Below are 26,205 nucleotides of genomic sequence, written 5' to 3'. Positions count from 1 at the left end.
GGGCAGGAGCTACAGGCTGGGGAGGGCTGGGCTGGTAGAGGCCCAAGGTCACACGGCTGAGCTGAAGGATAAATCCAGCCCTGCCAGACTCCAAAGTCCACATTCTTAATCACTGTAGGTACTCTTCCTATAACACCAGAGTAAGAAGCAGAAGTCTGAGGGAACTGCTCAAAGTGAGGATCGAGGAGATACGCTAAAAAAAAAAAAAACAAAAAAAAAAAACTAGGCTCGTGCCTGACTCTCTCATCCTATGTGCTTCATGAAAAAGTCTCTGGGAGCTGAGCTGAATGCCATGCCTCTGCTTATGTTTCTATGCCTAGAGTACTCTTTCTCCTGGTTGGCAAACTCCTATTCATCCTTCAAAGGCCCAGCCCAATTATCTTCTCTTTGGGGTTTCTGTGACCACTGGTGAAAACTGTAATGTAGGTGATAGTTACCTTGTTGCCTCTTTTCCTAGTCTAATCTCCATGAGGGCAGAGGCTGCTTTGGCATCTCTAAGGCTTAGTGCTCAGGGACTAGGAGGTCATTGCAGAATGTTCCTTGCTGCTTGTTCATACTGGGGCAATGCTGAGTGCCTGAGGGACAGCAGCCCCAGGGAGGGATCTTAGGACACAGAAAGAAGGGGCATCCTCTATGGAATTCAATTTGGTTACATAGAGGGCAGCAAGACACATGTGTCCTGCCACAACTGCTCCTATCATTCATTCATTCACTCATTCATTCATTCATTCATTCAGTGAGCCTCACACTGCATGCCTCCTGAAGGGCCTCGCACCAGGCACACAAGGATGAATATGACCTCAGCCCTCATGGAGTCACGGGAGAGGGAAGACAAAGCTAACCACTGCAGGTGTGCAACTAAAAGGAGACTTCTAGGATGCTGTGCAACCATGTGACTGGAGAGCCGAGCCTGATCTGTAGGACATCAGAGAAGGCTTCTGAGAGGTGATGACATGAGACAGCATAAGCAACAGAGAAAGGAGACATGTGTTTCTGGCAGAGAAAACAGCACGTGCAAACCTGGAGAGGGCTGCCTTCTTTTTTTTTGAGACGGAGTCTCGCTCTGTCGCCCAGGCTGGAGTATAGTGGCATGATCTCGGCTCACTGCAAGCTCCGCCTCCTGGGTTCATGCTATTCTCCTGCCTCAGTCTCCAGAGTAGCTGGAACTACAGGTGCCTGCCACCACGCCTGGCTAATTTTTTAGTAGAGATCGGGTTTCACCGTGTTAGCCAGGATGGTCTCGATCTCCTACCCTCGTGATCCGCCCACCTTGGCCTCCTAAAGTGCTAGGATTACAGGCATGAGCCACCGTGCCCGGCCATGGGCTGCCTTCTTAAGGAGCTGAAGGGAGGCCAGTGGGGCTGCAGGAAGATCAGCTGGTCACAAGAACAGGCAAGACCAGACTGCATGGAGCTGGGTAGGCCATGTACAAGTTCTTGCATTGTATTCTGAGGAAAATGGGAAGTCAGTGGTAGGTTTTAAGGCAAGGGTGACAATGATGGCCCTCCTCTATCATTTCAGTGCTTGCTATCTGAGCATTTCATTTCTAGTTACTCCTCAGTGAGGCCCCATGTTCAGCTGTGAGATGCACTGAGACAGTGGTGGCCTGAGCTAGGCACTGCACGGGAGACGAGGGCAAGAAGGACTGCAGTTGCACCAGAGGCAGAGACTAGAGAACCGATGGGAGCTGGTGACAGATGTGGTGGGAGCAAAGAACTTGAGTTTCAGGTGTGAGCATCTGGGTAAATGGTGGGCCACAGTCAACTGTACTCTGGACAGCTTGAGTCTGAGGGGCCACCTGAAGGGACATGTGTGAAAGGTGATGCAGGTATGGATCAGAGAGGCCTGGCTGTGGGCTCATGGTGTGGATGACAGATGAGATCACCTGGGGAGATGGTGAAAAGGAACAGGGTACCGGCACCCCAGGGCTTTGTGGGCAGAAAGGGCAGAGCCCACACCCAGCCAAGGAAGAGGATGCTAGGAGCCCCAGTGAGACAAACAGGTCGAGCAACACCGAAGAGGTGGCCTCTTGGGAGGTGCCTGCCTGCCTGCTACAGTCCAGCCCTGCTGCCTTCACGCCTGGAAGTTTATCAGTGTTCACTTCCCTGAATTAGCTAGCTAGCAGCCTCTTCATAATTACCATTACAATCTGTCTGGTATTTCAGTTCAGGAGTCCCTTTCAAGCAGTGCTCATATTTGAGCCTGGCACAACTCTGAAATAGGTACTGCCAACACCATTTTCAGGGGGAAGTGAGGTCATCTGTTCAAGGCCACAGAGCCTTGCGGGAAGGGCCAGGCAAGCTGGGACCTAGATCTAGGGCCTGCATCTACTAAGCAGAGTACCTCCTCACACGCACAGGACCCCTTCCTAAAGAGGCAAACATCCTTGGCGGGACCAGTGCCTGGAACTGTCACATCTCATTTGCTGAGTAGTTCATCAGATCCAGTTTGTACCTGCATAAGGAGAAAAAATGGTGCCGAAAGGGACCAGAAAGAGGGTGGCTTGGGGCAGAGTCTACTTGACCTCTGCATGCAGCACATAAAGAAGGAAGCCTGCCAGTTCTTTTATCTACTCAGTCTGTCTAGGCACAGCCTGGGACATGAGACCATAGCACAGGTACCCCAAACCTGTTCCTTCTCCAGGCTTCCAGACTATAACAAACAACTGGTCTGCCTTCCTCCCCAGTGCTCCCTCTCTTGAAAACACCTGCATAGGGGAACCCTGACATCACCCTACTTCATACACTCAAACAGTTGCTGTGAGCATAAACCTTGTGATTAGGGGCTGGATATACATAGAGAAAACAAGACAGACCTTGCTGCTATCAGGACAACAGGGTACTGACATTGGTGATCTAGGAACACCCAGTTGCTTAACATAGACGGGTCAGCCTTTCAAAGAAAGAGAGATCTCAAGGCTGGGTGGGAGGGGTCCAGACCTGGGGACAGGGGAAACTAGCAGGGAGGCAGAATGTTTTCTGTTGCTCACTGGCTCAGTTTTTCAAGTTCTAGGCTCTGTGCCTGTTTCTGTGCTGGGATACACAAGCTGTGGGTCCCTGTCCTCCAGGATTTCAGGGAAGCAGATCTCTAAATCAGTGACTACAGCTCAGTGGAAAATTCCATGATGGATGTGCCCAGGGGGTTAATGGGAATATAGATGCAGGCATCTAACTCACCAGGGATAAGGAAGAGGCAGATCAGGGAAGTCTTCCTGAAGCAGACACTCGAGCCAAAGCCTGAAGGGCAGTATGTCAGCCAGACAAGAGGAAGCTGAGAGGTGGCAGCCAGGCAGAGGAACAGGACATGGGAAAGGTCGCAGAAAAACAAAACTACTTGTTCTGTCTGAAGCAAGTGGCAAGCAAAGCTGCTGGCAGCCTTCAGACTGTGTGGGCTAAGGGTAGAGAGATGTTTCCAGGAAGACTAGAGGCCCCTTCCATGGTGTGCAGTGACGGAGAAGAGCATGGTGGAAGTAATTTTAATGTTTCTATAATCAAATGAGGTCAGGCAGCTCTGTACTTCCTCTGGCTGAACACAAATTTAAAAGGAAAAATGTAAAAGTAACTAAAGCCCAGATCTGGAATAGCAGACTCTGTGAGGTCCTCTGGAAACAGAACCCCCTGGTGGATGCAAATCTTTGAATGAGTCACGTTCAGAAAGCTTTGATTTTCTGGGACATGAGCAAATCAGGAGATAAGTGAACGGACACGCAATTCCTCCTTTCTGAGAGGAGAGAGGGCCAAAGGCATCTGAGTGCACAAGCCAGCCCATCAGGCAAACACATGAGGGCCTTGTGGGGCAGGCATCAGGAGTCTCCTTGGTCCCCACTCCCTTATCCCTTATCCTGCCCTCAATGCTTGAGTCAGGCCCCTTACCTGATACTGGCTCCAGTCAATGTTCAGAGAGTGAGTCAGGAAGTTGGGGATGCTCAATGGGGCATCAACGTAGTCCTGGGGACAGAAAGACTCCTGTGAGATGTGGGTTGGCCACCAGAGGAGGCTGAGGTGATGGAGAAGCTTGCAGTCCTGAGGCTGTGACTACCACAGGCAGTGCTTGCCTTTTCTGGGCCAGATACCTGTGCTACCTGGGAGTGACAGCTTAAAAATCAATGTGACCAGATCATTATGGCTGAGTAGGAGTTTTTCAGTCGGATATTTGATGTCTGTTGCTGAAACATGCAAGATCAATATGTGGTCAGCTTCTGGCAGGTTTCCCATAGCTTGCCCCTACAGGCTGAGGAAGGCAAAGAATGCTGCCCCCAGCTTTCACACAGAGAGTACAGAAGGGAAGGGCTTTTCCTATCTTGTTTCTGAAAAATTCCCTTAAACAAAAGAGAAATGAAAGGGGGAGGAAAGTATAATGATGAAAATTTAACATGTATATACAAGGAGAAGAGGGAGAGGAAGACAGAAACAATCAGGGGAGAAAGGAAAGAGGAGTTATTTTCCCCAAAGACTGCTTGTTGTTCTCCCTGGCCTCCCTTTACAAAGAGACATAGACCCAATTTGATGTATGTTATTGCTCATACCTGCTTCCAGTTAAATATGAGCCCTTCTGCCATATAATCCCGATCTTTATATTCCTTGAAAAATTCACAGCCTGGAAAAGAAGGGCAGAGTTATGACACCTCCCTTCCCAGCCCAAAGTCTTCTGAGACAGCCCTGGCCAGACCCAGGTCCCTGAGTGCTGTGGAAAGGGGGCCGCCAGCTCACACTTCTCCAAACTAGTGGCTCCAGTGAGGCCAAGGCTGACATGGGTGGGCAAAAGCCAGGGGTGAGCCTCTAGGGCCCCTCTGGTTTCCTGGCTGCATGCCTTTTCCACAAGGCACCGCCTGCTCTCAGCCTCTTTGTAACTTTCTCCATCTATGTTCACTGGTCACCAGTCACTTGCCCCACTTTGTCCTACAGGTCTCTGTAGTGCCAATCCCAGTAAACAAAGGCATGACTCACACTGCAGCCTAGCTGCAGAGGATCACTCTTCCTCATCTCTAAAATGGGGGCAAATAATGCTAGCCTTGCAGGCTTTTAGTGAAGACTGAACATCCTAACATATTGGAAAGGCCCACGGACAGTGCCTAAAACCTGGTGCTCAAGAGACACTGCCATGCCCAACAAAGCAAGCAAAGAGGCACTTTTCTGTATTATTTGGTGGAAAAATCATAAGTAACTCCACCAGGACAAGCCCTCGGGAATAGAGAGAGAAACACTGGAGAGAACAGGGCTTTGGCAACATTCCCAGCTTAAAATCTCAGCTTTTTACTTAACACTGTAATGCTGAACAAGTTGTTTAATGTCTCTAAGCCTTGATTTTGTCATTTGTAAAATGGCTGTTTAAGGATGACATAATACATATAAAACACCTAGCACAGCACTGGTCCAAGTGACACTCAAATGGCAGCACACTATTGTCATCACGCTGCCATTGCAACAAGAGCCCACAGTGCCAGCCCACAGCTTGAAGTCAACTACTTTGCTCTGTGCTTGGTGTTGGCAGCCTTGGTCAGAGAGAATGCGTCTTGCCCCCCAGGCTGTGGCCTGCCCCTGTTGAGTCTGACCATAGCACAGTGAGCATCTAGTCCTCCAAGGAGCTCCTGGTGGCTTCAAGAAATACGGTAGGAGAAGGCACTTGGCTAACTTGCAGTTATTCTCAGCACCTGAATCAGGGCCTCTACACAAACTTCAGACGGCACGTGGCTTCGGCCACACCTCCAAGCCTGGTGAGGCCCCAGAGGCAAAAAAACAATTGTCCAAATTCAGGGGAAGCAGCCACAAAGAAGATTCGCATGGAATGTCGCAGCAATTCTTGGGCCAAGTCCCTGTCTGAGGCCACCTCAGGGAAGATAGGAAAGCTTCCCTGGAGACCCAGCCCATGTTTTCCACAAGTGGCTTTCATTCCATACACACCCTGCACTCTAATCCCCAGGCCTCAAGAAGTCTGGAAATAATCCTCAGCCATAACACTTTAGCCTATTCTTGGGAGCCTCACTGGGAGAAAGAAGAATTATAGATCTCAGACAGAGGCCCTTAGTTATGAGCCCAGGTTGAGGAGAGACAGCAATTATCCCTCAGAGCTCTTGTGAAGTGCTAGCTGCTCAACTCTAGCTGCTCAAATCAACACTGCAGTCCTTAGGCTGAGCTCAGACCCACCTATGATGCAGAAGCAGTTTTTGTGAGAAACAGAATTAAAATAGACTCTACTCAGGGCAATGCCCAATGTTCATTACCTGAATAGGCTTCTGAACCACTGTCAGGCAAGAGAAGAGGGACCAAAAGCAGGCTGAGAAGGGCCATTCACTCAAGGAGGAAACAAATTAGATTTTGCTGCAGAATTTGGGCCCATCTATTTTGGTGTGCTGAAAGAAATGATCCCAGAATACTTCTCATTTCCAAGGGCCCAAGATAGTGTGACACATCTAGAACTGAGACTACTGAGTACCTGTTTGAGCCTCAAAGTCATCACAGGGCTCAACTGAGATTCCTTAAACAGCATCAAAGTGCAGCTTGTGACTTGGTTTGGATAATAGTAATTTTATTTTTTTTTCTTATTATAAAGTAATAGAAGTATGTAAAAAAAAAAAACCACAAGAACATAAGTCTATCAAATAAAAAGTGATTCTCCTGTCCCCCTTATTTGGGTGTGCAATGGTGTCTCACTCCATCTCCAGCTTTTTTTTAATTGATCCTCATTACCCTCCCTAACACACATACACTGTCAGATGCAGTACATACAAATTTTGGTCTCTTTTGGTACCTTTTATTTATTTGTTTTTGTTTTTATTTTTGTTTTGAGACGGAGTTTCGCTCTTGTTGTCCAGACTGGAGTGCAATGGCACAATCCTGGCTCACTGCAACCTCCGCCTCCGGGTTCAAGCGATTCTCCTGCCTCAGCCTCCCAAGTAGCTGGGATTACAGGCATGCGCCACCACGCCCGGCTAATTTTGTATTTTTAGTAGAGATAGGGTTTCTCCATGTTGGTCAGGCTGGTCTTGAACTCCCTGCCTCAGGTGATCTGCCTGCCTCGGCCTCCCAAAGTGCTGGGATTATAGGTGTGAGCCACCGCGCTTGGCTTTTGATGCCTTTTAAAACAAAAAAAGCTTTGGGGAAAGCATTCAGGCATCTTAACATTTTGGCACACTTCCTTTTAAGCCTTTTTTATAAGCACAGTTTCCTTTACTTAGTTGAGAGTGTACTATGTGATTCTGTATCCTGCTTATCTTAAGCTCTGTGATGTTTTCCATGTCAAAAAGTGTAAGCATTTTCTTTTTTTTTTTTTTTTTTTGGTAGAGACAGAGTGTCGCTGTTTCCCAGGCTGGTCTTGAACTCCTGGGCTCAAGCAATCTTACTGCCTAGGCCTCCCAAAGTGCTGAGATTAAAGGCGTGAGCCATCATGCCCAGCCCACTTTTGATTCTTCTATGACTACACAATATTTCATTCTACTGAGGGATGTGCCATCATTCAATCATTATTCTGATTAGTGAAAACATTTCTTGTTTTGCTATTACAAACAGACATCATGATGAACGTCCTCAACACCAAGTGGCTGAATTATAGCCTAATGACCAATTATTAGAAAAATACCTGGGTCAAAGGGTGATAACATTTTGGGAGTCTTGTAACAAGTTGCCAAACTACAGCAGAAAGGACACTGTGCTACTATTTTGGAGCAATGGTATTTATACTACTAGCAAAACTATTTTTTCCAAACCAAGTCCTACTTGGAACCTAAATTTAAACGAAGTGATGCCTGGTTCCTCAGTCAGTGCAAACCTGCAGAGTTCAGTCTGTGGAACCCCCAAAGCATCTCCTGGGAGCTGGAAACTATGTCTGAAAACCAGCTATGGCGTTACCCAATGGTTCCAGTGTGGACCCCCTTAGGTAGGACACACCCATCAGTGTGGGTCTGATACTGCCAAGCTCACTCCAGCATCGTTATCATCATCATCATCATCATCATCATCATCTGCATCAGCCCAAACTTGCTTTTAGGGAAGAGGAGGTTCCCTGAAGCTTTCCCAACTACTCATCATTAGGCCTATAATTTACAGGACACCTGTTATGGAGGGGTCTGGCACTTCACTCTGAAATAAGCACCATTAACTTCATTTTATTAACGAGGAAACTGATGCTCAGAAGGGTTACAGGACTTGTTCAAGGAGACACAGTGCTAGGGTTGGGATTCCTGCCCGGTTCTATGTGGCACCAAATACTATGCTAGCAGAGAACAGTGAACAGACTCAGGTGAAGTCCCCTGTAGAGATGCTGGGTTACCAGGGGCTGGAGTTTGGATACCACCAGCTTGCACATGATGAGGACACCCCTCTCACAAGGCACTAGATGAACCTGCCTGCCCTTGCTCCTAGCTATGTGGCCCCAAGATTTAGGAGATAAGGTCCAACACAACACTGAAGGCAGATGCTGGTGCTGAGAAATAGGAGAGAGGTTTTAAGGAGAAAGAGCATATTACTCCCTGTTGTCTACTGACAACATCTTGCACTGTTAGAGGTCCTTGGCCTCCCTTGCTGAACGGGCAGGTATTGCCAGAAAACCTGAATGCTACACACTAGACCAACAGCTTTAACATCCAGTGCAGAGAATACAGCCCTGGCCACAGGTTGCACACACTTTTATGTGCCAGGAACAAATGCAGCTTTGTGGATACCAATGTGCTTTGCAACATGCTGTGGCCACTGTCCAGTTACTGGGAACATAGCAATTATGTGTTCTTCTACCACCAGAATAGCCTTGCCTGGGGCAATTTCCACAAATAACTCAATCACTTCAAGACATGCACCCAAAGGATGACACCCACTCAGGCTAGAGCAGCAAGTGTAGTTGCTCACACAGAGTACTAATAGTGTCATTTTACACTTCAACAGTATTTTCATGCACAGACCACTTTCATATAAATCAAAACTGAGCTAAATTGTTCCAAGTTCCTGAGAAAACTTGAGGCTTGGAGGGGTGAAGTACTTCACTCAAGGCTGTGGCTAGGACCAGTGACAGTACAAAATCCCTAGACCCCTTGAGTGGAAAGCCCCTTCCCCAGGACACTATCCTATGCTTAATGTGGCCTGTGACTGGGAACCAAAATGTCCTACACTGCCTGACACAAACCCTCCAGGAAAGCTCCCCGGGCACCAGTGTAACTAAGTAGAGAGGGCTTGCTCATGGCCCCCCAGGTCCCCAGTCCTAGGATGCCTGCCACTGGAAGAAAGCCCCCTACCTGGATACGGGATGGAGAGGAGAGTGAAGTCGGCATAGCGCTGGGCTTTGTCCACCTTCTCAGAGGAGGTTACACTACAAAACAAAGACACAACGTGTTACAGTGTCGCAACACACACACAAACACACACCATTCCCCAAATAAGGGTTATAATCACAAATGAAGCTTCTGCTAAAAAACTATTCTTCAATGTTAATAATTCCCTTCAGCAGTGCCTACTTTGTACAATTAAGAACTATAACTTCAGCCAGATGCATCGGCTGGAGGTCATGTTCCCAACATGGAGAAACCCGTCAAGACCAGCCTGGACAACATGGTGAAACATTGTCTCTATCAAAAATATAAAAAATTAGCTGGGAGTGGTGGCGCGCTCCCGTAATCCCAGCTAATCAGGATGCTGAAGCAGGAGAATTGCTTGAACCCAGGAGGCAGATGGTTGCAGTGAGCCAAGATTGCGCCACTGCACTCCAGCTGGGGTGACAGAGTGAGGCTCCATCTCAAAAAAAGAACTCTACCTTCTCTGCCCCTATTCCAACATATCAAGCAAGGGAAGTTACTTCCCCTCTAATACTACAGCAAGCCTCAATCAGAGCCTAAAGGTGGGGAACAACCTTCCACCTGACCCCAAAATGCACACAGTGTAGCCACTCTGACCCAGGGGTGAGATGAGAGCCAAATAATATGATCCTATGGGAACGGTTTTTTTCTGCTCTCCTGTCTTCTCTAATAGTCACTGAGCCCACTTCTAAACAGGGTGAACAAACAGCATCTGAAAATAAACACTGGGGACTCTGACAGATAAAGGAAGGGAGGAATAAGGCAATATTCAGATCTGCAGATAGATGAGCTCTAACTTTAGCCTCAGTATGCCTTATTTTCTAAGACCACCTTTGAGGACCATTTAAAAACATTTAAAAAACAAAATGTTGGAAAAAGCTCCTATAGTCTCATCACTAACCCAGGCTCTATTTTTTAGTTTTGACTTCTTTTTTTTTTTTTTTTTGAGATGGAGTCTCGCTGTGTCGCCCAGGCTGGAGTGCAGTGGCGCAATCTCGGCTCACTGCAAGCTCCGCCTGCCGGGTTCACGCCATTCTCCTGCCTCAGCCTCTCTGAGTAGCTGGGACTACAGGTGCCCGCCACCACGCCCGGCTAATTTTTTTGTGTGTGTGTGTATTTTTAGTAGAGACGGGGTTTCACTGTGGTCTCGATCTCCTGACCTCGTGATCCGCCTGCCTCGGCCTCCCAAAGTGCTGGGATTACAAGCGTGAGCCACCACGCCCTAGTTTTGACTTCTTACATTTGAATTTGGTCCATATGTGTTATTTTTATATGACAGCAGTCACTGAAGTAAAATTTGAATATATGTTGATTTTTTTGTTCAATTTTAAAAGAAATTCCAGGACCAGGCACAGTGGCTCATTCTTGTAATCCCCGCACTTTGGGAAGCTGAGGCAGGAGGACTGCTTAAGGCCACATGTTTGAGACCACTTTAGGCAACAAAGACTCTGTCACTATGAAAAATAAATAAAAAAAATTAAGAGATTCTAATCTACCACACATGGCATAGAACTTGGAGCCGGAAAAAAAAAATAGAGATATGTAAGAGAAGGTGGCAACAGAGCACTGGGAAGAAACTGATGGCTGCCTCAGTCACTAACATACAACCTGAGCAAGCTACTTCATCTCGCTGTGCTTCAGTATCTGTAAAAGGGGGACACTGGTACCTGTTTTGTAGGGCTGTCTGAAGATACAGTGAGATAATGTACAGAAAGCCCTTTGTAAGAAGGCCAGCACACAGTGACAGCTACATACTAACGCCAGCCCTGCAAATCTGTACACATTGCCTCTGCTCATTTTGTGGTGGGCGCCTGTACTTACTTCATGCCAAACTTCACCTTCTTGTTCTCCACCATCAGGTCACAGATGTATTTGACTGACAGGTATCGAAGCAGCTTGATGTCATAGCCTCTGACCTTATCAAAAAGATGCGTGTCACCACTTCTGAAATAAAGGGCCAGAGGGAGAAGTCACATGGCATGTTCACTCACAGGAGCTTGGGGGTGGGCACTCATTCAGGGAAGTATGGATGTCACTCTTCTCCAGAAGCTGGGGCGTGTGCTAGGTGGACATATGGGTGCCAAACAGGACAACTGATTTCAGAGAGGTTGCAGGGAAAGTGACTAAGAGATTACCCCAATCTCTGGGATGTATTTCAAAGAGGAAAAATCTGCAGGTGGAAACGGAAAAGGACTTTCTGGCATTGCTTGACATTAAGCCAGAAGACTCAAGATAATCTCAGCGTTCTAAAATGCAGCAGGCTGGTGGCTGATAGAAGCTTTCCATTTCCATTAGAATTGATCTCCTTCCACCCCCTCCTTTTCCCCCATTTATGACCATTTTTAGCCACATGACTTGCTCATAATGTAGCAGTCTGAAATTCTTGTAGAGATAAAGTTTTTAGAGCTATTTTATCAACTGATTATGAAATACTAGCAAGTAAATTCCCTCTACCTAGCAGGCCGATGAAGCAAAGAGAAAGATAAAATTTTTCTATCTCAGTGTCGCCTTTTGACCAGCCCTGCAGATATAGGCAGAAGTAGAAAGCATAAACAGTCACCATTACTTTTTTATTTTTTAATCCACACAGCTTTGTTGTCCCCAGCAGTTTCCTTGCCAAGAACAGTGTATGCTGAGATGGTGACCTGGCTGGGCAGAGGTCACCTGATCTAGGGAGAAGAGCCAAACATTCTTGAGCACAAGCCAGAGCCGCTGCTTTCAGAACTAACAGGCAGAACCTGGGCATAGCAAGATGCCCTTTCATGAACTGAACTATGATTTGGGAAGCTGATCTTAACTAGGGTGCTTGTGTGCATTCCAGAGATGCTTGACACCAGTTAAAGACTTCCCACGTGGTACAAACCATGCAAAGGAGCTTTTCTAAAATATCCTGCAGTACTGTTTTCTACAAACATTTGGAAAGGGGATAGGAAGAGTGTGAACCAGCCCATTTCCTCCTTTTATAGGGACTCAAACTCCTGTTCTGTACCAAGCTCTTCTAATGTGTAGTACCAATCATGCAGCTGTGACACATCTGGTCTCCAAATATGCCTTCCAGGCTAGACCTCATGTCCCCTATGTATGGACTGTAGCCCTTGCCCTGTGCCTCAGTACCAGGTGTACTGGGTGAGATCTGGCAGGTTGGTAGTCAGCATCATAGCTGCAAACTGGCAACTCTGTGGGGTTTTAAAACAAATATAGATGTCTGGGCCCTATTTCAGGCCTGCATTACCAGGAACCCCAAGAGTGGGATGTTCTCTGTGAATCCAGATGTGCAGTCAAGATGGAGACTGACTGCTCAGGTATTTGGCTGCTACCCAGTGGACTTCAACAGCCATATTTCAGGGGCACAGACTTGGCAGACAGAAGAGAAAGAAGCCAATCCACTCACCTGAACCAGTTACAAATACCCACGGACAATATGAACATGGCCATGTCTGGACAGACACCCCATCCCCAACACAAGCCCCTGACCATAGCAACCCAGCACTGACCGAAGAGCACAGTCCTCCTCTGTGACGTCCTCCACATCTGCCCAGGCATCATCTGCACCCCCTGCCAGAGAAACCCATCTGTCAGTACTGAGACTGGTGACCCAGGGCTCCACACAGGGGCCTCCTCACCAGCCTCCTTCCCCGTAGTGCCAAGGGTGGGCTGGGCCTACATGGCTCTACTCCTAAGGACACACTATGCCCCCATATGCCTGGTAGTCTTCACCTCTAAGGTGAACTCCTATTTGTCTCCTGGTCCCTGATCAAAGGAAGGCCCCGATCTCCATCCAGCTCACTCAGACCCCCTACCTATACTACTGTGACCATCGGTGGTTATTCTTTTTTTTTTTTTTTTTTCTTTGAGACAGAGTCTCACTCTGTCACCGAGGCTGGAGTGCAGTGGCATGATCTCAGCTCACTGCAACCTCCACCTCCCGAGTTCAAGCGATTCTCCTGTCTCAGCCTCCTGAGTAGCTGGGACTACAGGCGTGCACCACCACGCCTGGCTATTTTTTTTTATTTTTTAGTAGAGATGGGGTTTCACCGTGTTAGCCAGGATGGTCTCGAACTCCTGACCTCATGATCCGCCCACCTTGGCCTCCCAAAGTGTTGAGATTACAGGCGTGAGCCACGGCGCCCGGCCCGGGTAGCTATTCTCTATGACTGGGTTCTCATTCTACATCAGAGGATGCTGTTCAACATTCACCTGAGAAAAAATAGTTGTAGCCTGAGCGTCCATACAGCTCTCCCCATCCAGCCAGTGTGGCCGACCTGCAAATGTGCTGAGAGAGAAACAGCATTTTCAGGGTCAGATGGTTTTCTGAAGCATGCACAGTTGAAGGAACACCTGGGACTCCTTTGACTCTTCCAGGCCAGCATAATGGGCCCAGGAGCACTCCCCAAAGTTTTATCAGCATCAAGACTGCCACAATCAGTCAGATGATCCCTAGTACTTAATCCACAACCTCTACTGAGGGAGTCTCACTCCCAAACAAGAGGCGTCAGTGTTACCAACAGGATCGGATCAGATTGGGTGGTTGTTGCATGTGTACCATGTGTTGGACATGGTACTGAAAAACGCATCATCTTCTCAATGAATTTCACAGCAAGCCCATGAGGGATATGTGGCAGGTGGCATGCATTGTTGCTGTTACACAGATGAAGAAAAACAGGCTAAGGGAGGTTAAGTGATGTGTAAGGTCATATAATGAGGGGTAAGCTGGGATTTGATCCAAACCCACTGACCTCTATGTGCTTACTGTGATTTGGAACTGTTCAGTGTAGACGGGAACAACCTTTCTAGCGGGGGTAAGGGGTGAGTGAGAAATGTTTTAGAGGCTTCTTTTCCTCATCACTGTAAGAATTCACTGTAAGAGAATTCTAGAAACAGGCAACTGGCACAAACTTCAATATCTAATTGTAAGGTTACTTGTTTTAAGTAAATAGTGTTTGCTGAAATCTAGTTGGGTGGGGGGAATGGGAGGAGATATCTGGTGATGGGAAGGCAAACCAACCCAGAATTTAGCTAAAGGCTAGGAGAACATGATCCTGTTACACTACAATGGGAAATGGGGAAGTTGTGAGGTGACAAGACAGGGAGTGAAGCTCACTGCTGAATGGGTCACACAATGTGCAAATGGAAAGTGGATCCCTGGAAGATTGCCAAGTACCATCTGAAGGCTTCTCCTCTACCTGTAAGATAATAGGAAGGAAAGTTTTGCTGCTACAGCAAAGAGTTGTGCGTGGGAACGACTAGGTCACTTTCTGGCTCTATCTGAGGTAGCAGCAGACTAGGGGTGGGGACAGCAACAGAAAAGCTACCTGGATATAACCTGGGACAGAGTGAGGGGCTTTATTGGTGCTGGGGCAAGAGCTGGTTTGTGGAGAGGTTGTCCTGGAAGCCTACTGAGGAAGCCTACCAAGGGCTGGCATTCCTGCTGGCTTAAGTAGGATGTACTCCAGTGGGGGCCACTTAACTTTCTGTGGGTCTAAAAGCAAGCTGAAAATCTGATAAAAAGTATGGACTATCTCCTGAAAAAAAAAATATGTACACATCATAATCTACTTACATTTCCAGGGATTTCTGGGCTCTCTCAAGTCCACTGATGAACCCATCCCCAGATCCTGTTAAAAGCCCTTGCTTTAAGAAGTCAGTCAAGTAGTGAGGAGTAAAGTGGATGCTTCCGCAGGAAAGGGCTGAGGACCTCTAAGACTCCAAAGGGGGAAGTTTGATTTCCAAGAATCAAGACGTTGGTAGGGTGTGTGGCTGCCTGTTCCACTGGCATTTGTATCATGTCCACTCTCCCTGCTTCATCTAAGCTGCTGGCAGCTGACCTCACTCTCCTTTGCATTATTTCTGTTAAATCTTTCAGAGCAGATAGCTGCCTTCTTTTTGGCTGTTGAGTTCTGAGATCCTTTTTCTGTTCCCAATTCTTCTTCCACATCCCTTCTATTGACCTTGTCTTTTTAGTAATTGAGGCAGCCAGACCTAGGCCAGCAAAACCCGAGTCAAATGGAGAAAAACAAGTTGGCCAAGTCCCCAAGTGGGGAACCAGCCTCTTCAGGAAGGCCCCTGGGGGAGGGCTGACCCCTCTTGATAGACACCTGTTCCTTTGCCTCATGGTTCTGACTCATAACCCATCATCTCTGCCCTTTAAGCTGGCTCCTGACTGAAAATGCAAGATCTACCCTGAATGCTCTCCATTTACCTAGCTAGGAATGGCCTCTAATACAGTCTGTGGAAAAGCACTCTGTATGATTTGCTAATTCAGTAACCTCTGACCTCTGCTCCCCACCTCTTAAACAAAAAGAAAGATGAATTGTTCCAGTTTCAATGGTCTAAAAGCCAGACACAAGTGTTTGGTGAGAAAATGGTATGAGAACTTACTGTTCAATGCTTGATCTGAGTTTTGAAAAATTATTTAATATACTTTACTTAACCCATCATATCCAAGACATTATGTCAACATGTAATCACTTTTAAAATGAGTATTTTACATTTTTTCTATTAAATCTTCAAAATTTGATGTGTATTTTACACTTAAAGCATATCATAAGTAGGATGCGAAACTTTGGGCATTGGCCAGGTGTGGTGGCTCACGCCTGTAAATCCCACACTTTGGGAGGCCAGGGTGGGCAGATTACTTGAAGCCAGGCGTCTGAGGCCAGCCTGGCCAAAATGGTGAAAGTCAGTCTCTACTAAAAAGACAAAATTAGCCAGGTGTGGAGGCACGTGCCTATAATCCCAGCTAGTTGGGAGGCTGAGGCATAAGAATCGCTAGAGCCTGGGAGGCAGAGGTTACAGTGAGCCAAGATGGCACCACTGTACCCCAGCTTGGGCAACAGAGACAGACTGTCTCAAAAAAAAACAAACAAACAAACAAAAAAAACAAAAAAAACTTTGGGCATTTTAAGGGAAATATGGGCTCATTTCAAAGTTGTTTTTAACAATAACAAACTTTTATATTGCTTCAAGCCTTAAAAATTAAATTGAAATGGGCCAGGCACAGTGGCTCACGCCTGTAATCCCAGCACTTTTGGAGGCCGAGACGGGCGGATCATGAGGTTAGGAGATCGAGACCATCCTGGCTAACACGGTGAAACCCTGTCTACTAAAATATACAAAAAAATTAGCCAGGCATGGTGGCGGGCACCTGTAGTCCCAGCTGCTCAGGAGGCTGAGGCAGGAGAATGGCGTGAACCCGGGAGGCAGAGCTTGCAGTGAGCTGAGATCGCACCACTGCACTCCAGCCTGGGTGACAGAGTGAGACTCCACCTCAAAAAAAAACAAAACAAAAAAAAAATTAAATTGAAATGAAGTAAAATATAACCCTTAGTTCCTCAGTTACTCTAACCACGCTGAACTGAGTTTTGAAGGAAGCAGAACGCAAGCATTTCTTTTTTCTTAAACATTAGATTCAGGGGTACACATGCAAGTTTGTTACATGGATATACTGTGTAGTGCTGGGGTTTAGACTTCTATTTAACTCATCACCCAAATGGCGAACATAGTACCCAATAGGTACTCTTCAACCCTTGCCTCCTCCTCCTCTTCCTCTCTCCCCTTTTTGGAGTCCCTGATGTCTATTGTTTCCACCTTTATGACCATGCGTACCCGCTGTTTATCTCCCACTTATGAATGAGAACATGCAGTATTTGATTTTCTGTTTCTGCTGGAAGCATTTAAGTTTTAAAAACTTTTGTGGGTACATGTATTTATTTATGGGGTACATGAGACTTTTTTTTTTTTTGAGACAGAGTCTCGCACTGTCACCCAGGCTGGAGTGCAATGGCGCGATCTCGGCTCACTGCAACTTCTGCCTCCTGGGTTCAAGCAATTCTCCTGCCTCAGCCTCCAGAGTAGCTGGGATTATAGGCGCCCGCCACCATGCCCGGCTAATTTTTTGTATTTTTATTAGAGATGGGGTTTCACTATGTTGGCCAGGCTGGTCTCTAACTCCTGATCTCATGATCTGCCTGCCTCGGCCTCCCAAAGTGCCGGGATTACAGGCATGAGCCACCGTGCCCGGCTGATATTTTGATACAGGCATACGATGCATAATAATCACATCAGGGTAAATGGGGTATCCATCACCTCAAGCATTTATCCTCTCTTTGTGTTACAAACAATCCAATTATACTCTTATTTTTAAATGTACAATAAATTGTTGACTGTAGTCACCCTGTTGTGCTATCAAATACTAGATCTTATTCATTCTAACTATATTTTTGCACCCATTAACCATCCCCACTCCTCCCCCTTGTTCCTGTCAGTACCCTTTCCCAGTCTCTGGTGAACATAATTCTACTCACTATCTTCATGAGTTCAATTGTTTTAATTTTTTTTAGCTTTCAAATAAGTGAGAACATGTGAAGTTTGTCTTTTTGTGCCTGGCTTATTTCACTTAACATAATGACCTCCAGTTCTATCCATGCTGATAGAAATGACAGGATCTCATTATTTTTCATGGCTGAATGGTACACCATTGCATACATGTACCATATTTTCTTTATCCATTCATCTGTTGATGGACATTTAGGTTGTGGAAGCAAGCATTTCTTAACACACCTCTCTCTCTTCCTCAACCTGGCAGAGGTTGGTGTCCCTAAAGTATTGTTGGTAATAATGCTGTCACCATCTTACTAGTTCCTAAGTGCCTACTGTGAGCCACATGTCTGACCTAACACAGGCCTCTCTGCTGCAGGACTTCTCGGAGCCTTAACTATATCAACATACATTTATCAATCTATTTTATGAATCTAGTATGCAATATTTCTAATTCTTATTTGAGAGAGAATGCTTTTCACAGGCATATTCTTAAACTGCTGTTCTATGGAAACACTGGTTGGAGTATCTCCTGTGCAACTTCTAACGACAAGCACTGTGCTGCACAGGTTGGTACTCTTTAAAATGAAGCTGCAGGCCAGGCGTGGTGGCTCACGCCTGTAGTCCCAGCACTTTGGAAGGCTGAGGCGGGCGGATTACCCGAGGTCAGCAGTTCGAGAGCAGACTGGTCAACATGGCGAAACCCCGTCTCTACTAAAAATACGAAAATTAGCTGGGTGCGGTGGCATGCTCCTGTAATCCCAGCTACTCGGGAGGCTGAGGCAGGAGAATTGGTTGAACTCGGGAGGTGGAGGTTGCAGTAAGCCAAGCTTGGGCCACGGCACTCCAGCCCGGCAACAGAAGAGAGAGACTCCAGGCCAGGCGCAGTGGCTCACGCCTGTAATCCCAGCACTTTGGGAGGCTGAGGCAGGCGGATCACAAGGTCAGGAGATTGAGACAACTCTGGCTAACACGGTGAAACCCCGTCTCTACTGAAAATACAAAAAATTAGCTGGGCGTGGTGATGGGCGCCTGTAGTCCCAGCTACTCGGGAGGCTGAGGCAGGAAAATGGCGTGAACCCAGAAGGCGGAGCTTGCAGTGAGCCGAGATCGCGCCACTGCACTCCAGCCTGGATGGCAGAGCAAGACGCCGCCTCAAACAAAAAAAAAAAAAAAAAAAAGGTTGCAATAACTTTTGGGAACATGAAAACTTCCCAAAGTGGCAACAGCTTTGAGAAGATCAATTTCTAGGACCTAGAAATACATACTTTTCCCTAAAACTGATCTGCCGAAGAAAGCCTTTGGCAGAGTCTCCCTTCCTTCCTCCCCTTTCCCAAGAAAAGGTACACCAGGGACTGAGACAACAGTCAGACTCTCCCCACTGCCCTGCCCTTGACCAGAGGCACTCAGATACCAGCTAAAGGAATGAATAGACTGAATTCCGCTCCCTTCCCCTCTGAGGCTCTCTGTATGTTAGTCCACTCCTCTTGGACCAATTTTCCCCCAGCTGCTACTTGCATTCGGAATTTCCCCGCTCAAACGTCACAATGGCTCTCCTAGCAAACACAGAGCCACCTCCCTGCTCAGCGTTCAGCCGTCTTCATTCAATCCCCTTTACCCTCTGCCCTGATGTGTACCCTCTACTCAGGGAAGTTAGTCACTCTGAGCCTCTGTTTCATCTGCAATGAAATGGGCACATCCCATACACCAAAAGATAGGTAAAAATGAAACCAAACTGGGGAGCCAAATTAACAAAAGTCCTTAGAATATAAGTTCCATGAGAATAAAGATTTTTGTCTCCTTTACATGGTGATGTATTTTAAGGCCTGAAGCAGTGTCTGGCACATAATATACAATAAATACTTGGTGAATTATATAATTGAAACAATGGAAAAACAATATATGAACTCATTTGATTTAATCTAATCCATAAACCTTTGAAATAGGTAATTATTATTCTCATTTTATAGGAGAGGAAAAGGAGGCTTTGCATAGGCAGGAAATAAGAGTCAGGATCTGAACCTAGGCAGTCTGGCTCTAGAACACGGGGTGGGGTACGCTGGTGTGACCATCCCTTCCCTACCTAGAACCATCCTTCAGTCAGAATTGGTCTGTTTCTCTGGACTGCTTCCCACAACACCCAGTAACCACCCAATGCTTGGCTACTAAATGTTGAGGGAAAAAAAACCCCTATACTTTGCAGTAAGTCAGCTACCCCAAAAGAGAGTCTTGGAGCATGAAGCTATGGTATGGGCCTTACCTTGCCCTTGAACAGGATTACTGGGCAGACAAACCGTCCTCTGCACCGGGCCATCTTGCTGCGGTGGATGAGGTCTTGCAACTTGCTCACCTGTACGGTACTCTCAAACCTAACACACAGGCGAGAGAAGCAGGTCAAACTGACTTTGAAGTGGACACTTTGTGTATATGTGTTTATTCACACAGACCCCCATACTAGATCTGTGTACATAATGCTTGCTTGGAATTAAATGTCATTCCTAAATTTTACATCATTATCATCTGTCTGTCTGTCTGTCTGTCTGTCTGCCTGCCTATCTATCTATCTATCTATCTATCTATCTATCTATCTATCTATCTATTTTTTTGAGACGGAGTTTCACTGTTGTTGCCCAGGCTAGAGTGCAGTGGTGCAATCTTGGCTCACCACAGCCTCTGCCTCCTGGGTTCAAGCAATTCTCCTGCCTCAGCCTCCTGAGTATGCTGTGACTACAGGTGTGAGCCACCACACCTAGGTATTTTTATTTTTGGTAGAGACAGGGTTTCACCATGTTGGCCAGGCTGGCCTCAAACTCCTGACCTCAGGCGATCCGCCCACCTCGGCCTCCCAAAGTGCTGGGATTACAGGTATGAGATATATTAAGTTTTTCAGGGAAAAAAAAGTGCTAATTATAGGTATTAAAACTTAAATCACTCTGAATTCTGAACCTTTAAGATAAAAAGAAAAGTGAGCTAAACTGAAGACATATACAAAATTCAGAAATATACACAGAAAACTGGATATTATGTCTAGGGTGTCCAATTTTTAACTCCCAGGATAAGACCTGGTGCCCTAGGGACCCTCTCTGGAAATCACAGGACCATTTTTGTGACTATTTATCTATTTTTTGTGTAACTCTGAATATGTATTTTTGTGATCTTTTAGAGCAAGCAGTCCCCAAGCCCTGGGCCCCAGATCAGTATGAGTCCGTGCCCCATTAGGAACCAGGAGATAAGCAGCGGGCAAGCGAGCATTACCATCTGACTTCCACCTCCTGTCAGATCATCAGCGGCGGCATTATATTCTCATAGGAGCTCGAACCCTATTGTGAACTCCGCATGTGAGGGACTGAGGTTGCAGAGAATCTAATGCCTCATGATCTGAGGTGGAACAGTTTCATCTGAAACCATTCTCTCCACCCTGCCGTGGAAAAATTGTTTTCCATGAAACCAGTCCCTGGTGCCAAAAAGGTTGGGGAGTGCTGTTTTAGAGGGCAGAATGAGATGACGTTTCTTGGTCCACATGGCTCTAGGCCTCTGCTTTCACAGTCCATATGGCCAACAGTGCACAGAGCAAAGGAGGCATAAGAGAAGCCATGTGTGACATAGGGACGTGTAGTAGTTAACGCACTGGGCTTGGTAAGTGAGCTTGTAGAACATGAGAGTGAGGTTTAGAAGCGAGCTCCAGCAAGTCATAACCATATCAAATCACGCTTCCCTAAAATAAGGGTCCGCTCTCATAAACTCACCTACCAACCTTTAGCAAAGCTCATCCCAGCCAGTCAGAGCTTCTGGTAGCAAGAGAAACAAGAGGCAGGAAAGTTAGAGCAGGAAGCTTTCCCAGCTACGCAGAGTAACCAAGTAGAAGGAAGGAAAAATACTCATGTTCCTTCCTTAAAAGTGTTGAGCTTTGAGACCAACTCCTAGAGGGAATTTAATTGCTTCCACATCCTAATCCTTCTAGGAATCTGCGTGTTATTACACAGCTCCTCTTGTACACATGCACCCAAATATTATCTCAGAAGGAATAAATCAGTGACTCCCACATACTTGTGGTACCTCTTTAAATGTATCTGGATGCTGTTAGGGTTAATAAAAACACAAAGTCTTTAAAATACTGCGAATTCTTAGTTAAAATATATCTAGTGGCCAGGCGTGGGGGCTCACACCTGTAATCCTAGCACTTTGGGAGACCAAGGTGGGCAGATCACTTGAGGTTGGGAGTTCAAAACCAGCCTGGCCAACATGGTGAAACCCCATCTCTACTAAAAATACAAAAAAATTAGCCTGGCGTGGTGGCGCGTGCCTGTAATCCCAGCTACTCAGGAGGCTGAGGCAGGAGAATTGCTTGAACCCAGGCGTCAGTTTGCAGTGAGCCAACATCGTGCCATTGTACTCCAGCCTGGGCAAAGGGCAAGACTCCATTTGGGGGGGAAAAAAAGCAAAGTACCCGTAGGGTGGCAGCAACCCACCAGGCAGCCCTAGGCACACAAGCTCACAGAGAACCAGACTGTGCTGCCTTCCCCTCACCCAGTTTCTCTATGAAATCAAAAGGCACCTCAGTACCAATTAATTGCCTAACTAGACTCCACGAGAATATAAAACTGAGCACCTTTAGTACTGCCACAGTGGCCTTCCTCCGACTTACTTGGCCCATGGCTGATGTCACATATCTGGTCAGCACCATCTGTTGCAACCGACTCTCACTTAGCTCATACAAGCCCTCTGAACCCTAAATGCCTACATCTGATTTTCCCAGGTTGAGTTGTAGCCTCAAAACCAAGGTGGATTTCTCAGGCTAAACTTCTGTTAAAAACAAACAAACAAAAAACCCCTGGTGGAGGACACATCAGTATTTTCCTCTAGGGAGGTCTTTTAATGTAATGACCCACCTTTTCTTGTTGGGCCGGCCACCTTTTCTCTTGGTTCCTTTACTGGTTCCCCTGTATCAAGTGCCAGTTCAGTTTCTGGCCAGGCACAGTGGCTCATGCCTGTAATCTCACACTTGGGGAGGCAGATCACCTGAGGTCAGGAGGTAAAGACCAGCCTGGCCAACACGGTGAAACCCTGTCTATACTAAAACTGCAAAAATTAGCCAGGTGTGGCAGCAGGCGCCTGTAATCCCAGCTACTCGGGAGGCTGAGGCAGGAGAATTGCTTGAACCCAGGAGGCAGAGGCTGCGCTGGGCAGAGATCGCGCCACTGCACTCCAGCTTGGGCAACAGAATGAGACTCCGTCTTAAAAAAAAAAAAAAAAGAACCAATTCAGTTTCTGTTCTCTCACTTTTTCCTGTTTTTATTTTTATTATCTCTTGTCCTTAGGATTCTTTTATTGCAGTGCTAAGCACTGAGCTGTGTCTGGCACATAATACTCACATTCGAAGGGATAAATGTAGGCTTCCGTATTTACATTTGTAATGTATGCACTGAAATTTCTGGCAAGATGTTACCAGGTAGTGAGATTTTGTTGTTTTTTTCCCAACAAGGTCTTCCTCTGTTGCCCAGGCTGCAGTGCAGTGGTGCCATGGTTCACTGCAGCTGACCTCGTGGGCTCAGGTCATCCTCCCACCTCAGACTCCCAGGTAGCTGGGACTACAGGCACATGCCACGACGCTTGGCTAATGCATTTTTTGTAGCGACAAGGTCTCACCATGTTGCCCAGACTGTTTAATTCAGTCTATTTTTTTATTCAGTCTATTCAGTTTAATTCAGTCTCAAACTCCTGGGCTCAAGTGAAATGCCCATCTTGGCCTCCCAAGTAACTAGGATTATAGGCGTGAGCCACCACGCCTGGCCAAACTATTTTCAAATACAGAAGAAAATGCTGTTATCACATATTTCCAATAGGAAGCTTTCCCAGACAGGCACCACACTTATCAAACTAGGTGGCTTGTTCCTATAATGTGCCCCAAAACTTCCTGAGATAAATGTTACTGCTGCTATTATTTAATAGATAAGAGGCACAAAGTAGAGCTTACACCCACATCATCTCATTCAGTCCTCACTTACCCAATTTTACAGATGAGGTAGTTTAATGAGATGAAATCTCTAGCCCAAAGTCACAGAACAGGTAAACAGGGTAGCTGAGATTCTAAATTCTGGTGGGTAGCTGAGATTCTAAATTCTGGTGGGTAGCCAATGGGCCCATGGTTTTAACCACTATCCCGCAGGGCCTCACCTGTACTTCCCCTAATCCCAGCTCTTATTAACAGTTATTGCTTCTTTATTGGCCTCTGTTTCCCACTAGACCTACTGGTAAGGACTTCACCTATTTGGCTTCCAACTTGATCCCTGAGGTCTACTACATAGCAGCGGCTGAATGAACACTGTTGACAAACATGTCTTAGCTACTCAAAGATCCCTGTCCAGGCTTCTATTCCCAGATGATGAACCAAATTGGAGAGGTTCCTTAACAGGACCAAAACATTGCTTAAATCCAATTCTACCCTGTTTAATTCAGTCTATTTTTTATTCAGTCTATTCAGTTTAATTCAGCATCATAGTAACAGCCAAGCCAGACAGTAAAAAAGCAAAAAATGCTATTTCTTCCCACCCAAACATACCCGAAGTCCCCCCTTTCAACAAGCAGGCATCACCCACTCAACATCACTTCAGTAACACTTTAAGGCCTTGCAAGGAGTGAAAAGTAAAAACAAACTCCAACAAGCTCCTCTAAGGTTAATGATGTTCCACAGTGGCCTTGGCCTAACTGTGAGGTTCTGCTAGACAAGGTGGGAGAGCCGTGGTGGTGAAACAAAAGGCAGACAGGTACAGAGTCAGGAAATATAGCTTTTAACTTTACTCTGCTTACTACCTCTGTGATCTTGGGCAAAGGCAAATTACTTCTCTGGGCTTCAACTTCATCTATAAAAGAATGGTGAGGGCCGGGCTCGGTGGCTCACACTTGTAATCCCAGCACTTTGGGAGGCCGAGACCGGTGGATCACGAGGTCAGGAGTTCAAGACCAGCCTGGCCAAGATGTTGAAACCCCGTCTTTACTAAAAATACAAAAATTGGCGGGGCACGGTGGCACGTGCCTATAATCCCAGCGACTAGGGAGGCTGAGGCAGGAGAATCGCTTGAACCCGGGCGGAAGAGGTTGCAGTGAGCCAAGATCACTCACGCCACTGCGCTCCAGACTCGGCGACACAGCAAGACTCCATCTCAAATTGAAAAAAAAAAAAAAAAAGAGTGGTGATACTGTCTTCTTCACTGAGTAGTTGTAGGGCTTAAGCTAGCATGTAAAACCTTAACACCTGCCAAACAGCAGGTACTCAACAAATACTAGTTTCTCTTTAAGGGATCAACACTAAACTTGTTCCCTTCCAGGAAAAGCTTTTACAAAGCAACCACCACTAGGTTCCTCAATGTACTATTATGTTACTGAAGAGTAACATTCGGTATTACCTGAGAGCTTGTTAGAATATGCCAAATCCGTGAACCCCGGGAGGCGGAGCTTGCAGTGAGCAGAGATCGCGCCACCGCACTCCAGCTTGGGTGAAAGAGCGAGACTCCGTCTCAAAAAAAAAAAAAAAAAAAGAATATGCCAAATCGCAGGCCCACCTCAGGTCTTCTGAATCTCTGCATTGTAGAAAGATCCCCAGTTGATTCACTCGTAAAATCAACATAGAAAAGAACCACTCGGTTGGGTGCGGTGGCTCACATCTCTAATCCCAACACTTTGAAAGGCCGAGGTGAGGAAATCTGTTGAGCTCAGGAGACCCACCTGGGCAATGTAGTGAGACCTCGTCTCTACTAAAAATTTAAAAAAATCAGCTGGGAGTGGTGGTATGTGCCCATATTCCCAGCTACTTGGGAGGCTGAGGTGGGAGAATCACTTGAGCCCAGGGGATCAAGGCCGCAGCAAGCCATGACTGTGCCACTGCATTCCAGACCCATCTTAATTAAAAACAAAAACAAAAACAAAAACAAAAAAACCCGCCTTGATTACAGCTGAGCTTAATATCAGAATGTCATCATCAGGGCAAAGAGGTAAAACCACCAGTCAGCCAGCACCAAAGAGGGTAGGAAGAAGGGGAAGGAAGAGAACAGCAAGGCAAAAACAAAGAAAACAAAACAAAAACAAAACAAAAAAAACCTCTTCTTCAGAAACTTTAGCTTAAAGGTTTACGGAAACTAAGTTTACCCGGCTGGGCGAGGTGGCTCACACCTGTAATCCAGCATTTTGGGAGGCCATGGCAGGCGGATTGTTTGAGCCCAGGAGTTGAGACTAGCCTGGCCATCATGGCAAAACCCATCTCTACTAAAATTCAAGAATTGGCCAGGCGTGGTGCCACGCACCTGTAATTCCAGCTACTTGGGAGGCTGATGCACAAGAATCTCTTGAACCCAGGAGGAGGTTGCAGTGAGCCAAGATCACACCACTGCACTCTAGCCTGGGCAACAGAGCAAGATTCTGTCTTTAAAAAAAGAAACTAAGTTTACCTAATTCCGGAAGGAGGAATTAAGGAAGAGCTAAGAACCATAAATAACAGGGACATAACAAACCCCAATTCTTTAGGCTTGGCGATCCTGAGTTCTTAGGTTATATAACTGAGGATGTGATACTATTTCTGTGGTCTATTTACAAAAGTCCTTAACACTCTTTTCTTAGAG

At 46.5% G+C, this 26,205-nt stretch overlaps 1 protein-coding gene across 6 annotated transcripts in view; it reads right to left on the bottom strand.

Annotated features, from left to right (window-relative positions):
* Positions 1-26,205, bottom strand: part of MTMR14 (myotubularin related protein 14) — a 53,025-nt gene that overhangs the window by 20,448 nt on the left and 6,372 nt on the right. For all 6 annotated transcript variants that reach the window (XM_032149607.2, XM_032149608.2, XM_032149611.2 and 3 more), the window contains exons 3-9: positions 19,854-19,962; positions 13,475-13,550; positions 12,772-12,832; positions 11,099-11,221; positions 9,221-9,294; positions 4,526-4,596; positions 3,873-3,947 (exon numbers count right to left, since the gene is read on the bottom strand). In XM_032149607.2, coding sequence (XP_032005498.1) covers positions 3,873-3,947; positions 4,526-4,596; positions 9,221-9,294; positions 11,099-11,221; positions 12,772-12,832; positions 13,475-13,550; positions 19,854-19,962 — 589 coding nt within the window. The remainder of the gene's footprint in view (positions 1-3,872; positions 3,948-4,525; positions 4,597-9,220; positions 9,295-11,098; positions 11,222-12,771; positions 12,833-13,474; positions 13,551-19,853; positions 19,963-26,205) is intronic.

The sequence above is a fragment of the Hylobates moloch genome, unplaced genomic scaffold (assembly GCF_009828535.3).
Source record: "Hylobates moloch isolate HMO894 unplaced genomic scaffold, HMol_V3 SCAFFOLD_4, whole genome shotgun sequence".
Taxonomy (NCBI): domain Eukaryota; kingdom Metazoa; phylum Chordata; class Mammalia; order Primates; family Hylobatidae; genus Hylobates; species Hylobates moloch.
The sequence above is the reverse complement of the archived record's forward strand: the minus strand, read 5'-3'. Positions and strand labels throughout refer to the sequence as shown.